The following is an 18210-nucleotide window of genomic DNA, read 5'->3' as shown; positions in this document are numbered from 1 at the left end:
TAAAGAATTTTCACTGTGCTCCATGAAGCATCTGTAATCTCTCAAAGAGGAGAAAAATATTACAAAGAATCTTGCAATACTTTTCAGTACTGTCAGCTAAAAAATTTCTTGAATCCTTGCATATATGACTGCCACCCTGAAATGGAGAGTTTTGATGAAAATACAGGGAATTTAAGTTTTCTTGATTCTGTTCATATCACTAACTGAATGGCCTCTGGTAAAGATTATATTCGTGGCACCTCTGTCTTTCATCCCTCATTATCAAAAAGCAGATGATACGTACTTTGTAACACCCTGCACTCTGGATGAATAGTACTTGAAATGTACAATGTTGAGGAACTACAGCTATAAAACCAGTAACAGTGAAAAGGCACAATGTCTCTGAAAGAGATATTCTCTCCAAAGACTGGTGAAGTTGTAACTTGAAGCAGATGCAGAATTACTTGGCTTGAACAGCTGGGTACTTGTTGCATGGCATTTCTGCAGGACCACTGGATATCTGGGACTCTTCTTACCTGTGGGACCTATAACCTGAACAATTGCTAGTGCCGAAGGGAATAACTGGAAAAGAATATCAATTAAGAGGAGTCTTCAATAGAACAGTTGAGTTCCCAAAGATCAGAAGGACTTATGTGCCCCTGTGTTGCCAAGATGGAATTGTTTCCTCTAAGGCATGTCAAAGAAGATGCTTCAACAGTCCAAAATGATACCTGAGACACCAGCTGGTACCAACAAGGGGCCTGAACTGGGCTACAAGAAAGCAAATGAGGGACTGACAGTTCAGGTGTCAGTCATATCCATCCTGATGACTGACAGGAGATCCTATAGCCTGACAACTCATTGTGAGCTACTGAAAATGGGAGGCAGGAAAATAAGCTGAAGAAAAGCAAGTGAGGGCATTATGACCCTCTGAACCCTCTGGTTAGGAAGCCAAAAAAAAAAGCAGACAGGGGAAAAAAATCACAGAGCCATCAAGACCCCGAATTGTACCTTAAGGTGGAAGAAAAAGTATTGAAATAATTCAAAGAAAGGGCACACAAAGAATAAAATTAGAAGACATTTTTTGAAAAACAAAAGAGGACAGAGACTTTCTGTTTGATTAAAGAAAAGCAAAATGCCTAGCAGAAGAAGAAATCAAAAGGTGGAAAACTTGAAGATGGTTTCCTCTCCTCTCTCATACCTTTGGTGAGGTGTGTTTATTTGAAAGATGACCTGTGGTGGAACTGATACTCAGGTCTGGGATCTGATCTTCTTGCAAGACAGGGAGGGAGTCCAGGACACCAGAAGCTGTCCATCGGTGCCTGGGACTACACCAATGCAAAGCTCTGGAGAAACACTCGCAACCAGGTAACTTGGTACCTTCATAAAAAGAAAGTTAGTCTGAGCTGTACCCTAGAGCACTGACACAGAAAAGGGACCATGGAAATGTGAAGGTGTTTCTCTGCCTTTATTTCATCTGGAGAATTGGAATGTGTGAAGGAAGCTGAAGATAACCAAGAGCCAAGAAATGAACAAGGCCTGCAACAGGTTCTCTCAGAAAGCTGCTCATCTCTACCACACTTCTGTTTGGGAATCATCCTGCCACCTGAGGGGAGCACAGCAGTTTGCATATAAGGTGCCACCTGAAAAAGAAAGCTAGAGGAGATAGATAATGGTGACACAGAGCAGAGAAACTGAGAGCACAGAAACTGGAAGTAAAACATCGTCTCAAAGTTTCTTGCCCCTGTTGCGGTTTTGATCCAACATTGACTCCATTAAATACATATATAATATTTATGTTCTGTAAGACAATTATGGTAATTCAGAGGTATGCAAAACTCATTTTTTCATTGCTGTGTTTGGCAAAGAGAGGAATGCTTTGCCTTCTCACTTTGGTGTCACTCTGCTAAATAGTGCTGAGGGGGTCCTGCTGTTAAAAAATAACTGTTCAGAAAATAACTGGCATCTCTAAACTGGCAGGCATCTCATATTCTTATTTTGTCTCAGAATCCCATCTATCACATTTTATTTACGCAGAATTTTTGACGCAGAAGTTTCCAGTCTATGCAGAGACTGGTTCATCACTGGAAGACACCTGTGAAAACATGACAGTATTACAACACCCAAAAGCAGGAATGTTTAAAGATACTTTCTGCACATGCCTCGTGGGTGCAGTTAATGACTCCTTTCAGCACATTTGGCTAAACTCTATGAGGGTACCACAACTGCTGAGCTCAGGCCAGCAATCAGTGCAGGCTTTCTCTTCTGTTTGGTCTTTTTTGTGCCAAAAGAGCCAAAAGCAGCCAGGGGAGAACCCCGGCAGCTTGGCTGGCAGAAGTTCTTCCAGGCTCTCTCGCAAGAAATGAAAATATTCAAGCTTGGTTGAAGCTTTGAGGTTCTCTCAAGTTTCTGCTTCCTTCTGAAGAATAAACAAGAGGTAACAAGAATCTGCTGTATGTGTTGGTTATTTAGCCTGTGCACAGCAACTTTGGTGCACCAAGGGATTTTAATCTTTGTGTAAATATTATAGCCATTCACAGCAATGCTTTAGGGGAGAAACAAAGAGATTTATTCAGCTGGAACCACAGGGAGAATGTCAATAGGCACAATGCAATTGCTTGATTTGGAGTTTAGTCCGGATCCTTGTTCTGATCAAATGAGCTGAGGAATGTTTTAAAACAACTTGTTGTTTGTTTTGGGACAGCGTAAGAGAAATAGGGAATGGACAGCTACAGAAATATTTGGGGAGTGACAGAGGAGAAAAGGCAGAAGGAGCACTGAAAAAAGATGGGGGATACTTAATTTATTCTCAGCCTTGCCAGTAGCCTGGTGGGTGACTCCAGCTAAGTCACTTCACTGCAGCATGACTGGTTTCCTCATCTATAAGATGAAGACACTGATAACTGTTCTCTTTCAAAGTATACGCTGTTCCTAGTGATAGAAAGCAATACACTAACAGGATGGATACCGCCATCAAGAGAGCTTTCCTGGCATACATTTTGCTGTCTGGATGACATACAACCACCACGGAAGTAACATGTAGCTCCTCAGACAACTTCCACTGTAGGGCAGATGGCTGAAGCCCTACGTGCCTGCCGGTTGTGGGCCTGGGAACCGTCCGGAAGGAGCTCCCACAGTGAGATACTGCCAGCCCTGAAATTTCCACAAGTTAAAATAGGAGCCAAGGAAAACCTTCAAGCAGTGCAACATGAAATGTGCTCAGCACAGAGATGAAAGACCGAAATCAAGCCCATAAAACATGTCACCCTTAGCAAACAGATTAGCAAAAGCCACAAACTTCTTTTAAGATATTAATTGAAGAATTCTTTTTAAGATAGATGCCAACTGCATTCTCAGTTTATTCCACCAGGTAAACTACAGTTCATGTTTTCAAGCATTAAACATCTATCTGAAGTGGTCACAAATGTAACCTTGAAGTTTTGGAAAGGCTGCTGGCAGGAGGCATTCTCCACACATCTACTCAAGTACTGTTGTCACCCATTTCAAAATCCACGTGCCTGAAAGAGCGTCAGGAACCCGAACAAGTGATAAACAGTAGCACGGAAAAAAAATCGTTCTGCTGTGTTCTGCTTCTCTCTGCTATCTGCCCTCGAGGTAGGTCCTACATGTGTCAAAGATAATCTGCATCAAAAACTATGACCTTGCTATGTGTGTCATTTTCAGAATACCACACTAGACTCAGAACCACTGTAACAACTCTGAAAATGAACAGTTTAAGCAATGTCCTGTATCAGTTTTGCATTTAAGTGGCACAAGCATTTTTAAGGAGCACAAGTCGTTTAATCTCAGCTCTAGGCAAAGAGCAAAGCAATTCAGTTTAAAATGGAAGAAAGGAATGTAAAAGTATCCATCCTGAACAGATGACAGAGGACGAGAGTTGTCTCTGCTATTCCTCAAACCAGCTGTCAACATGGTATCCTGAGGGATTAGCCTCAGAGATCTCAAACAGGAGAAGGGAATCTTTTGTTAAGAATAATTCAATATTCAAGTTTTATGTAGAATTGTTTTCAGCTTTGATCTTTGTTTGGTTAAAACAAATCTACTTTATTTAACTCTCAAGTTTGCTTATGGTTGACTGTAAGGCTGATTAATGTGTCGTTCTCTCTCAGGAAATAGCAAGTTCAAATTTTGCCCCCCAGGAGGACGCCAGGTCTGGAAAGTGTCTCCTGCCAGATGGCAAGGCCCCCTATGTGCAGTGAAGAGGGAGGAAGGGAACTCACACTATGAGCAGTTCCCTACGGCAGGTACAAAATCGCATCCATCCCAAAAGAAGAGATGGATAGAGACACCTGACAGTTTTGGACAAATCTCAGAGCAGCAGTTAGAAATAAAATCATTATGTGAGATCCAAAGGCAACAAAACTTAAAGCTGCCTAACTTTAGCTGTCCTAACAGGGTTAGGACAATTGAATTTTCTTTCTGGAGGCAGAGGATTCCCCTGGCAGGGCACTGTTTCATTATAGATGCTGAAGGAGCACAGTTCCACTCACAAACTGCTTTTCATGTACTTGCTTGTTTCTTAGCTTTCTCTAACACTGGCCCTCTAGGACATTTCAAACCCATCCAGACAAGTTACATATTTTTGTTTCTGCTTCTGAAAAATCTAGACAAAGTACCAAAAATTGAAAGCGTAATTAAAAAAGAGAAGCAAACTGTAAGGTAGTAAAACTTACTGAAATAGTCAATATATGAGACGATTCCACATGTAAAGCACCTACAATTAAGTTTTGCCAGATTATTTTAAAATAAATTCTTCCTCTACTGAAAAAAAAAAAAAAAGGAGGGAGAGCATAACTTTACCTGTGAAGTTATCATTTGGGAAAAACTGAAACATCTTTTTTAAAAATAAGTACAAATGACTAGATTTAAATCAAAGAGTTCTGCATAAAGTGTCTGAAAGGTCTGCCAAAATTCAGACTTTGAATATCATGTATGCTACTAACTGTGAAAGAAGACAGCCTGAGGTAGTGTAAATGGGATTGAGTAGGCATTTTTCCTTTGGAATATATGAAATACCTAATGAGTCCATGTAAATTATATCCAATCAAACAACACTGATACTTAAGGGGACAATTAGGTCTAAACTGAACTGGAAAATATACGGGTTTTTCACTGTTGATGTAACTCTCAGCAGATTTGGGAAGGCATCCATCAATTGGTTTACTCCACTAAGTAATTATTTGCAAGTCAAAATGCCTGGCCAAGTCCATTTTGCTTCAGTGAACATCCTGGAGGAGTAGAACAAATCTCCAGAAAAGCATTGAAGACCAGAAACCTTACATCCCTGCAGATTCCCATTGCACCAGTACACCATTTTCCAAATACCCTGTTCCCTTCAACAGATGGAAGTTAATGGATAAAAGGTCCTAATTTCCTGATGCACAAGGTGGCAAGGAGGCACACATGTATTTGAAACTGTAATAGGCTATCAGACTGTATTGGTTTCATGAGCACTGGTAATGTTATTAGTCGAGTAATGATAAGCAGTGACAATGAACAGTGGATGTAATACAGTTCTGATGGCCATACCTAGCTCCTTTTGTATGTTGTCAGGGATTCCTGTAATAGTCTTTCTCCTTTTGACTTTCTTCGGCCGTCTTACCACCGTGTCTGTGTAAATTAGAGACCGCCGAATGCTGGCTTGGCGGTCGAAATTCTCCCCTAATACATGGTAGAACAAGCAAAGCAACATTACTTCCAAGCACGCTGACATCATGCGCTTTCTTCCACTAGTTTTGTTGTAGAAATGGAAAAAAAGGCATTAATAAATGATGTTAGCTTGGTCCTACAATGAAGTTTTACACTGAAGGAAGATACGGCAAATCGTCACAGTAAGGCTTTAGACACATATCCATTACACAGTACTGCAGGTTTTAAAAGGAATTTTGACTTCCTGAACCCAGTTCAGATCTGGTGAGAGCAGCTCTAATTGCAGAAAAGTGAAGAGAATCCTTGCTTTAGTTTGGCCCTTTGTGGTTTTTTGTGTGGTTTTGTTGTTTTATTTTAAAACAATGAGCTGCAGAAAAAGCAAATCTGCTCATGAAAATGAAAGATGACAATGGTTTATGCAGGAACAGACCCTGCTATTGGCAACAGTTATTACATCTTTGCACAGCTCCATCATTAAATCACACAAGACGTTTCTTTTTCATTCCAAGTTGCTCTGAACCTGTCAAGTGTACCACATTTCTGCTGGTGATCTTTTAACATGAATACAAATAAGTACTAAGGAGCATGCAGAGATCAAACTGATCTTGTGGTCTCATAAATATTTCAGTCAGAGTGGAAGCTGCTTAAAATTGAAACTTTATAAATGATTAGAAAAATATACAATGGCAAGAGCTGAAAAACTGTGTTTGTAAGTATGTTGCCAGACAAAGCCTTATGATGACCATGTGCTGTATCATAATGGGACCCAGAAGCACCACTATCATTAAGCAGCTTTTCTTTAGGAATTCACTTTTGTTTAGAGGTTTATAATTTGGCCATTTTACTAGCAGCAAGATAAAACATGCTCGATAAATTGTAAACTGAGTTAATTCTCTGTCACTTCTAAAAATCTGATTACCCCCCATATTTCACATGTAAATTCCATTCTTTAGAAGTCAAAGCATTTTAAAGTGCTGCTAAATGTCCTTTAGATGACCCATTTAAAACTTAAATAAAGAAAAGGCTTGACATACACGTATATGTTTTTTGCCTTGTACACATTTTTTTTTAAATTTTGATGACCAAATTATTTACCTCTAAAAAGTGATTAATGCACAGTAACTAATACGTCATAAATATTATCCCTGGCTGACTCCACATCAGTATGATGTGTGTCACGCAAATAGCATAGAAAACCTCATTACCTCTGTAACAGTTAAAGATACAGTCATATATTAAAGTATAGCATGTGGACTTGAGAAAATGCAAGGAAAAAACATAGCAGTTTCATTCACCATACTGTAAATATAAAGACTCTGACTCTGTTTGACTGGAGCCTTGTGCTCCCATCAGCCACGCTTGTGCTAAGCAGAATCCTTGCAGCTACAAAGAAGTGCCAATTTCATCAAAGTTTTGGATTGATTGAAGTCAGGGCAGATTAAGCCGGGGGGAAGCCCATGGGTTCTATAAAACTGAGAGCTATGGATCCCACTGGCTTAGCAGAAGTCCTGAAATATTGAGACAGTCTATCCACTGTCTGGGGCATGACCACTATTAGAACATTAGGACCCTTACGGGGTCAGGGTCAGGACCATTAGGTAATCCTGCCATGCAGGATAATGATAATTCTAGCCACATTATAACAAATCCAAAGAATTTGAAGGAGAAAGTTTTGCATCTCTGAACATATCTTTATCCATTCAAAGGCCAACAATTATGCCTGAGACAGTGAATTGCAAGGAAATTAAAATACACCTTTGAATGCCCTGGAATAAAATTAAAATGGTAAGTAGAGGGTGCAAACAAGGAGAGAGCCTTTTACATGAAGCCACAGACAGCACAAACAGGATGACCATGAGGAAATGTTACTGTGTCAGCTGATCAACAGTAACTTCTTCCCCTAAGCTACCCAAGAGCTAACTCAACCAATCCATCTTCAAAGGCTTTTGATAGACAAAGGCTTTTTCAAAGCCACTGTACAAATTTGTAGAATTTTGAAGTAGCAGCTTCACTAAATTCCAACACGCAAAATCAGAACGTCTGTCTTTTCCCTTTTTCATTGTCTTTTTTTTTTTTTTTTTTTTAATACTGGTGTTAACATTAAGTATATTTTACAGATTTAAGGATACTTTTCTCCTTCTGTTACAAGTTTGTAACAAATCATCTAGGTATTCCTTATACAGTTTACTCGGTTTTTGCTCATGCAGTTTACTCAGTTTCCTTGGATTCACCGAAAATATTTAAGTATGTGCTTAAATCTCAGTGAAGTCACTCAAGTTGGACTCAAGCAAATGCTTAAATGTTTTGCAGGATCCAGCCTGGCGCTGATCACCTCCACCATCACCAGACTCTTCCATCTGGAAAGAAAGTTAGTTCTGGAAAACCCACGAGAGCAGACACCATTATACATCTTTTAACCCCAAGGATATGTAAAAGCAAAGACTGGCCATCACTGAAAAATTCAGCCCAACCCCTTCCAGGCCAGAATAAGCTCAGCCCAGGCACTCCTGAAGACTGAAACTGCTTCCAAATCTGGATGTGTAGCCACCAGTTTGTCAGCCTAATGCAGTATCCCTGCACCTTCAGGCTATCCAACAGATTTTTACTACTACTGTATTAGTTGCAATCTGTTCACCGAAGAGTCCCGAGAGCTGATCTCACGGAGCATTTATTGCACAGCCACGTAAGAGGCCATTGTAGCAGAATCATTACTAATGCACTGCTGAAAAAGCTGTCAATTGCCAGCAGACCCTTCAGAAGTTAACCTTTTATTTCATGCCAGAAGTAATAAAATGGAAGGTTTTTTGACCTCTCTTCTGGGAGAGTGAAAAAAAGAGAAAGCGAAGGAAAAAGCCAAATCAAAACAAAAACCAGTGATGGTTTGTTCCACAGCACATTGAACAAACGGCACAGAATTTCTGGTCTATTTTTCCTCCCTCGTGCAGTAACATAAGGAACTTCATGAAGTAAATTTACTCTGCATGTGGGAGGGCAGAGGAGGGGAGCAGATTGTGACTTTTTAAAGAGGAACAAGGACAGCATTTTTTTTTGGTATTGTGTGTGGCTCGTAGTCTGCTGCTGTCGCTTGCCTTGTTTCACAGTAGCAATATAATTATTCAAAGGAAAAGGAAATAGTGGATCCCAGAGACCAGTCCACATACTGCAATAGCAGACTTCCTTCACCGTCCTCCCTATCTATCCCTTCTGATTACCATGTTTGTAAGGGAATAAATGCTCAACAGCACACTCCAGAAAGGTGAGGTGTAGTATGCACATGCACTACTTCTATCAGAAAAGTTGAGAACTGCTGAGTTTGCTAGTTGCAAACCAAACAATTCAGGGACACAAGGCTTGCTACACCAGTCGAATTAAGCTGCTTTAAGTCACAAATGTAATTCACTCAAATACAGTAACGTTCCCAGTGACACTGAATTAAATCTATGAGGGTTATTTGATCTCTTTTACCCCATTTTTCTTTCCATCTGTTGACTTCCCTCATATATTTTCAGTATGCAGGGTCATTAAATCGAACAGCAGATTACTCTTTCTGTAAGTATACCCTGTTCCTGCTGTCACAATATCTAAACCCTGCTCAAGTTTATTGATTATGTCAGATTATCTGTTGTTCCCATAATTCCTCCTTCTGCACCTGTATCCTACATTCCCTAGATAGTGCCAACTGCCCTAGTAACATTTCAGCATTGTATTCATTTTCCTTCTATTAATTTTACAGAGGTGGGGTGTTAGTAATTTTCTGTTATCTTTGTGCTATTTACTTCAATTACTTTCTGCTGTTTATTTAAGGAAACATTTCTTGTTGATTTCTTAGAGCTCTTTGATGCTTGTCACAGAAACACTGCTCCTATTCTATTTAAATACTATCAAATAATACTATTTTAAATACTATTTTATAAAAATATAGGTGAAAAAATTATTGTTAGTCATCCAATAAAAGAGAACACCTAATTTACTTTCAAAACAAAACCAAACATTGTGAGCTATTGATGGTACAAGTGAGCATGGAGTCAGAGCGCGCCATATGGCATTTGAAATAAATTGGATATTGAGTATCATCCCGGTTTTGGCAGGCAATCGGTCAGTTACTTGATTTAACTAATAACAGACAATCTTGATACTGTGCAGAAAAAGAGCAATTATTAAATTGAAGTGATAATTCAATCTTTCACATAAATTCTATTTACACACAACAAAGTATCTATTCAGCATTAGGCTTTAACATAATTTAATTTCCACAGAGTGGGAGTTCTGCAACTGTAAAACCAAAGAGCATTTTCAAAATGAAGAGTTAATACACAGTTCATAACAAGAAAATGTGGACTACAGTCACATAAGTGGAGTGTCTTACCAAGAGGGCTGCTTGAAGATGTAGACCCATCAACTATTTCTGTTCTTACCCTACTCTCCTTGACCCTAAACCTCTTGTTGCTGATGAAATAAGACCCTAGAGGTTTTTTAATTAAATTTTATAACACTTAGTCTTTGGAATACAGAAGTCCCTGATAACTTCCTTACACAAACATCCTAGAAGAAAATCCTGAAATATCATTAGCATTGCATAAAACATGATTTTCCACTACGTATCTTCAGTGCAATCCACAGCAAAATACTGCTATTTATCAATCTTCTTTTATTTCATTAATATCTAATGCTATTTCAAGCCCACATTGTGTAGACTATCTTCATTATTGATAATTTTAAGAGATTTTTGAGGTTTTCTCATGAAGTTCAGAGTGAAACTATTAAACACAAACCACTGTTTTCACAGAAAGGTGTAACAGGTAATTTAAAATTCATGCATCAAATATATGAGTATCAAAATACTATCCAACTGTATCCCCTTTTGTCCCTTCCCTCCCTCATCAGTATAATGTAATTACTGAAATTAAAAGCCTACCAGTTACATTAATAGGAACCACATCTGTTTGGACTGCCTGTGCTTGTTGTCGCATTTTCTCTTCTGGTGTTGGCAGTGGGAGTGTCTTAGTCCAGTTGGTTTGGGTGTTGATATCTGATAACTCATTTGAAACTGGAGTTTTAGGCCTTTTGATGGTAATAAGCTTTTCTTCTTCTGGGGAAGAGACAGGACACTACAAACAGAAATACACGCAACAGTGTAAGTTTACAAAAAAAAAAAAAAAACAAAAAACAAAAAACCAAAAGGTAGAACTATGGTATTTACCACTGCAGTCAGCATGATTACTTGTGGAGCAAAACACACTCTTCACAAATATCACACTCTGACCTACATAAAGAGTGATTTAAAAAACACACAAACAAACCACCTACAACAAAACACCTGAACTGTATTTATCCAAGAGGTCTGATCAGTCTAAGGAATATATGCCAATGTAAGAGAAAATAGTGGTCTTGAGCATCAAAGCACAGTAACTAATTATCTTTCGCACTGACATCGTCCCTGAAGTGATTAAGCCCTTTCTCACTGCATGGCGGTTTGACTTCCCCTCCTCCCTCCCGCGTGCCCCATTAAGACGATGAGATTTGAGCACTGCTTTGCTCCAGCTGTACTAGGTTGTAAGGATGCGTAAGGTCTCAGACCAACAAGCCTGTTATGAAGAGACAGATCTGGGGTGAGCTCAGTAAAAGAACCAGCCAACATACTCTACAAAATCATCAGCCACGTATCACTGAGGTAGCAAAAATAACTTTGCTTTGGCCTTAGAGAAATTCATGCCACAGTCAAGGGGTTCATTTTGCACATTTTTCAGAGGTGAAGCAGTTAACAATATTAGTAGCTACAAACAGTCATTTTAAAAGTCATTTAAAAGACATGCCCAGACACTGTGCCGCAGTCACCGTTTATAATTTCTGATTTTATCTTTCTCCTTGTTACCATGAGGTATTACCGCTGTTTATAAATAACCATTTATTTATTCTATTATGCTGCAACTCTGCATCCTTTAGGACAGCACCCAACATTTTATTTAATAAAAAACAAAACTTTCAGGCAAAAAGTAGAACAACAGAAAAGTAAAATCACTTCGGGTAATAATACAAAACTATTTCAGACAATTAAATTATTACTAATGTCATCCTGTCATTTTGAAACACACTTTGAAATGTGGGAGCTTTTCTTCAAGAAAATAATCCATTTCTGTCAATCTTGCATTTCTTTACTATAGAGGCTGCAGCTGCGATAGATGCTGCTCTGTAGGAAAGGGCTCAGCCCTGTGAAAGCCCCAGAAAATCTTTCAATACGAGCTTCTTGGAAGACAGCAATATTTTTTCAGGCCTGAACTGGTTTTGAAAGGCTCTAAAGTCATTTCTATAAAAATGTAATATGAATGCTTATCTTTTTTATCGGTGTGTGTACATACACTGTTTATATACACATATAAAGCGTGGGTACACATACACACAAACACAAGGACCTTCCCACCCCGAATCACTGAAATTCATAAAAACCTTCATCAACTTGAGCAATCTGGGGGAGAAATGCCACTGCAGAAGGGGAAGCTTCCACCAGGCCATGCTTTCCCCTAGTTAGGTTTAAAAACAGCTCAGAGTAAAAGGGTTTGTAAAGAACATGGCTCGGGGTGCTAGCCTAGTGTCACAGCAGGGGTGTGTGGGCACTTAAAGGAGTAATCAGGGGTTGAGGCAAAGAAATATCACTTACCCTGTTCTAAAAAGAGCTTTTCTCTGCCTGAATCGGGGCACCAAGGCAGAGACCTCAAGCCTGGTTTTGCAGTTTGCGTGGGGTGAGGATGAGCTCCAGTGACTTTCGGATACTCTGCTTGGTTGATACTGTCAGCATCAATATCTGTCACATTCAGACTATACTGCAGTGCCAGGTCTCAGCTGTCATACAGCAGTCACCAGGGGCTACTCCAGTATGTCAGGTGGCAGAGAGATTGGTTACTAAGTCACCTTTCCTTTTCAAGGAAATTACCCAGACCAAGCAGAACACTTTTTGTGTTACAGTATATAAATAGAAAAACTGAAGAACTGAAGCATCTACTACAAGGGAATCCTAATTATCCAAAAAAATGTGAAGCAACAATTACAAATTTTGCAGAGTTCATGCTATTTGAGCATTTATTTATTTGACAACTAGCCATTTTAGCATGTTCACACTATTTGAGAGGTCCCAGATGACAGAGTATATGCTGTGTATCTTGCAGCACGCTCTGCATAAATATCCTGTTTATTCTTCATACTTTTATATTTCAGGGGTTTATACTACACTGCTTGAAAAAAGATAGAACATCCAGGAAGAAAATACAATCCACACAAATGTTACCTTTCAGCAAAGGAACTTCAAGCTTCTAGTCATGTCATTTACCTACTGTCTACTGCAATCGTCTCTAAAATTATAATTTATCAGGAAAACAAAATTAAGAGGGGGGAAAAAAAAAATGAAAAATCAGTGTTGTGGACAGCAGCCATACCAATTCAGCTGTCTATTACTATTTGCCAATATCCCACTTCTCCTCCAGCCTTTACTAAGTTTGATGGCTTCAAGTGTCCTTTCAACCAGTGCAAAGGGATCAAGACAAACAACAACACTGAAAAAAACCCAAGGCCCAAACCTTTAAATTCTTCTTTCTTGGTCAATCAAGAATGTCACTTTATGTGCCTGCTTCAGCCCATGGGATTTCACACTTTATTATGGACCACTGCCACATAAATTATCATTAATTTACACTTAAGTTGAATTAGTCATGTCTTGCTCTATTTGGTGTCCTCCAGACCAAGGTTCCCAGTCTAGTTCCCCCAATTACTGTAGAATATTCCCTTTTATTACTTCTACACACAGATCTTCAGTTGCACAGCCAACTTTCCTGTCCTACTAAATCCTTTACTTCATAACCTTCACCATCTCAGTAAGGAAGGGATTTTTTTTTGTCAGCAGAAATTACTGACCATCAAGCAAGTTATGACCTTAACTAGCACTGCAGAAATGTTTCTTTCTCACTCCTCTACTCTGTTGCAATGGGATTAAAAGCACAGGAAGAGCTGCACTGCATCAGTTGAGAGCTCTAAAAGCCTACCTATCATCTGACTTACGATAATGGCCAATCAATGATATACAAGTGAAATTAAATCAGAGGATGCATACAGTGGATAGCTTCCCCTTAATATTCTCTCAGCATTGGATGGAGTCCTCTCTGCCCCAAGAATTTACCCAGTTATTTTCTGAACCCATGGAAGCTTTCAGCATCTACAGTTCCTGCAGCAGTTGCACGGTGTGACTATGCGGTGAGTGAACACTTACCCTCTTTTGTTTGTTCAAAGAGTTTCTATACTCACTTCCTTATGCTTTAGCATTTCATGCTTTGAACTGTTTCAACTCGGCAAATTGAGCAGTATTTTAAAAAAACCCTGAAGTGGTATAGAACACGTGCTGCTTACAAGAGCATCCCCATGCAATTGCAGCAGAGGGGCAGGGAAGCCAGCTGAGGACACCACCACCTAGAAGTATCTCTAGTTCTGCTACAGCCCATGTGTTGGGGCTCTCAGGTGTTTTCACTGACAAATTGGAGTGCCCAACTGCTTCAGCCCCTCTTAACACCAAAGTTTTGGATTAGACCTCCTCAAGTCCCTCAAGTCAATATATTTAATGCATTTGTTTTCACTTAAGATACTAAATAGTCTCTTGGAGATACTCAAGAGACAACTAACAGTGTGGCTGAGTACAGTAGCAAAAATACATTTTTTTCCTCCATGAATAAGCAAAATAAATGTTTTGCACCCAAAGCTTAACAGACTGTATCAAGGCAAAGTTCATAAGCCAAATAACAGGACCTGGGGAAAAATACCGTAAGTTTTTGGCACACAGACATCTTCATAGATGGAATAAAGACATGATATACTCTACGCCTGGGAGCAAGTACTCTCTGTAGCTCAGATTCATCATTTAAGAAAAATATATTACTCCAAATTAGTAAAGGTTTTCCTTGGCTAATTAAAAACCAATGAGGCAGCCATTTAAGAAAAACACAGTGTTCACTGGGGGAGGGGTTTCAAAGGAGGCAAATAATAGACAAAAACGAATTTAAAAATTTCAGTGAACCAAGTAAACAGAGGATATTGGACTGCAGGCAAGAAGGAGTAATGAGGAAAAATAAAGAAAACAAATATGGCATGGCATCATTCTGTTGAGCAGCTCATGTTTTAATTTATTTTTTTTTTTAAACAGAAAACAGAAGCAGGTAACAACTGAAGGCTAAGAGCAGAATAAGACTGTATATATGCTAAATGCTACAAGTAACATCAAGCTGCAGATATGGCAGCTGGATGGTCCCACTCATGGGCAAGATACCTTTTTGCTCCAGGGAACCAAGTTACAGCAGGTGCTAATGAAAGACTGAGAGATGCAGTCTAACAGACTAGACTGTTGAACGAGACAAAAAGAAACAAAGAGAATGAGTGATGAAAAGGGAAAGAAAAAAGAGTAAGAAAAAAACACACAAAAGACAAATTCATTTAATAAGCACAATTTATGCATTTTCAGAACGTAAGAGGAACCAGAGTTTGAAAGCGACATCTCGATACATCTTTGACACTTGGAAAACAGAGCAACACTGAAGGACAGGAATAGCTCCCAATTCACATCACCAACAGTCGTACATAAGAGATGAAAAAGAAGGATACCAGTCACAGTAGTGAGATGTAAAATCCAGATAAACTGGTTTAATCTCTAACAAACTCAACTAGGATCAGCAGAAATAGACTGCAGAGGAGGTTGGTGTGTGCTCCATTAATATAACTTGTTAGAGTTAACCTAAAAGGGCAGTTCCAAAAACTTCATTTTATATCATGAAACATGAGAATGTTTGTGGAATGAAGTGTCCTCTCACATCACCTAGTCGTGGCTTCATATTGTCTCCAGTGTAGACAGACAAGAGGAATTTCTGGCTTCCTTTCTTTCTTTAAAAAGCAAATTAACATGAGTAGGGAAAGATGGTTTCCTTTGTGAAATCATCATACAGCAAAACATTGTTTTTTCTGCAAGTTGGCAATTATGTCAACTTAGAAGTAAATTTCTGAACAGTAAATAGCTATTCATCTACCCAACATTATTCTGCTATTCTCGAATTTCAACTATTAAGTACTGCATGTACAGAATTTAAATGTTGGCTCTTTTGCTTTGAATAGACAAAAAAGCTATAAAGCTTTCATCTAGTGGTGAGGAGTTCACATTTTGAAATCACGGGATTTTGATGACCCCAGTTCCACACTGTTACCGAAGAATACTTCTGACAGCTGAAATATGACTTGCTCAAGGCATAAAACTTACTAGAATTACTTGGCACTTTACCAGTGGGATTATAATTCAAGTTCAGAGATCTGTTGTGATAAAAGCACATTTTAAAAAAGAGTAAAATTTTAGGCCATTACAAAAAAAGCCAATTAAACAAAGATACTGGTCAAAGGACCCCACAAAACACTGAGTTGTACAGTATGAAGGGAGAATCACACTACAGTTAACAAGGAATTAAGGTCTTTCTGAGCTGCAAATAAGAGCAGCAGGGTTAAGGTTCTGAGATAATCAGTAACATCCAAGACTCGGTTTGGCAACTGCCTGTCCCCACAGCTCTGAATCATCCTTTTAGCTAAAAATATTTAAAGGAAACTATTCCAATTTGAAATGGAAGCTCTATCGTAACCTTGAAGCATACTTAGTTGCATTATTTTTTTTTTCAGAACACACAGAAATTGTTAGTAACACGTTAACACTCCAAAACCCTTAACCAAGATAAGCATGACAGCTCTTAGCCTGTAAGAGGCCTCACCCATGCTGATATACTCTAATTCAAATTGTTACACGAAAAGTATATTTATATTTTTTAAATGTTACATTAGTTTTACATGTGCAGATGGTCATATGCTGCACAGCACTGGCTAAGACCAGTTAAAAACATGTATGTATGCATATATATATGCAGTACATTAATAGCAACAAACAACATGTTAATATTTTCCCCAGTGGAAATCATAATTCCATTGATTTCAACAAGGTTTTGCAAATTATCATTATAATGCATTCCACAGTATGAATGTGCTTTACATTATCTGCTCACTGCCATTACATACCACACACAACTAAACAAGATGCTCTAACATTCCCTGCCAATACACAGTTATAATGCAATCACCACCTGAGTGAGAGACTGTACAATTTCCACAATACCTTTTATCATGTGGTTAAAAACCATGGAGGATAGAACTGAAAACATTGTACCCTTTAAAGAGAGTTCTCAGGATCTGCACACTCTGTATAGAGATGGGGTTATATGCCCCGTGCTACATAAGCATATTTGGTTTAGTGACAATTCAAAGAAATTAAACTGTGTTACAATCAAGGATATCCTCCTGCTCTCCAAGCAACAGCAATTTGTGGCAAAGTATTCTAGAATATCTATCTTGAAAATCCCAGGAGCTCCAGCATTTCGGTTTTGGACAGCCAGGCTTCAGCACATCTTGCTGTCTACTCTAACCCATAGCATAGTTAGCTTCTCTTTGAGAGCCCACAGGCACAAAAAGGTAAGGTAGAGGGCAGCAAAATTTCTTTTCTTCTTTAGAACATTAATGCAACTTACTAGATCCGTAATTGAAACATATATAAATTGATGTATATAACAATATGACGTTATGACATTCTTAGGACTTCTGCTCAACTGTCCCTTCTCTTTCTTTATTTGTTCAATTAATTTATAGATTCTAAGCTAAACATACTTGGAGTTGAGACGTGGGCATATAAAGATGAAAAGCATGAAGCGAACTGAAAGCAAGCTCATAAACCCAAGTTAGTGGGCAATCTTTCATTCTTCTGAATGCCTTTACACAAACAATTGTGATGCACTAGGACAGAGCCTCTACACTTAATGTGCAACTGACTGTATTAGCAATTCAGAGTGTGCCCATGTCTCTGTTACCATGTGAGTAAGCTGATGGCTGGTTAATAGCTCTTCCCACTACAGCTACCCTTGGTGTGGTCTTCCCCACAGAACATTACCAAGCTCTTCTGGCTTTCACACCCAGAACATGCCAGTGGGAATTTTATATAAATGCATGAATAGAACTTGTATTTTTAAGAGACTATGGAAGTCAGATGACCTACAATCACTGTAATTCAAAGGAATTACATAATCTTCATAATCTTCAAAAAAATCCTACTTTATTTGAACAATGTTATGGCACTCAATTAAATTGCACCAATCATGTATTCTTTCAGCACTTTGCCCCCCCACCATTACCTTTTGTTCAATTTCTTCATAATCATCCTGGTAACTTCCACAAATTGCGCTGGAGGACGAGGAGAAGGTGGGGGCCTGAGAGTAATACTGCGAGCTCCGGTAGCCATCCCGCCGCAGCTTGTCACACTCTGCCGAAAGACAGAAAAGAGGAAATTAATTCAAGACAAGAGTCGTTACTGCTTACATTTGGCGTACAATGGCATTTACAAAAGTACAAAATATTTTTCTGAAAATTTTTACCATACATTAGCATTGTCTGTCTCAAATAACAGAACCCAAAGGTGCATTTCTCGTATTTGAATCTCTATTTCCCTGCCCCTTA

General features: G+C 38.8%; 1 protein-coding gene across 11 annotated transcripts in view; it reads right to left on the bottom strand.

The window, feature by feature from the left end:
• NHSL1 (NHS like 1) overlaps positions 1–18210 on the bottom strand; it is a 189816-nt gene that overhangs the window by 19564 nt on the left and 152042 nt on the right. For 6 of the 11 annotated variants that reach the window (XM_042795951.1, XM_042795950.1, XM_042795952.1 and 3 more), the window contains 4 exons: positions 17889–18016; positions 14951–15022; positions 10565–10757; positions 5530–5661 (listed from right to left, as the gene is read on the bottom strand). In XM_042795951.1, the coding sequence (XP_042651885.1) occupies positions 5530–5661; positions 10565–10757; positions 14951–15022; positions 17889–18016 (525 nt within the window). The remainder of the gene's footprint in view (positions 1–5529; positions 5662–10564; positions 10758–14950; positions 15023–17888; positions 18017–18210) is intronic. The other 5 variants (XM_042795954.1, XM_042795955.1, XM_032983098.2 and 2 more) reach the window with 3 other exon arrangements.

Source organism: Tyto alba, unplaced genomic scaffold (genome assembly GCF_018691265.1).
Source record: "Tyto alba isolate M040663 unplaced genomic scaffold, T.alba_DEE_v4.0 Super-Scaffold_22, whole genome shotgun sequence".
NCBI lineage: Eukaryota > Metazoa > Chordata > Aves > Strigiformes > Tytonidae > Tyto > Tyto alba.
Note: the sequence above shows the minus strand (reverse complement) of the source record. Positions and strands in the feature narration are given on the sequence as shown.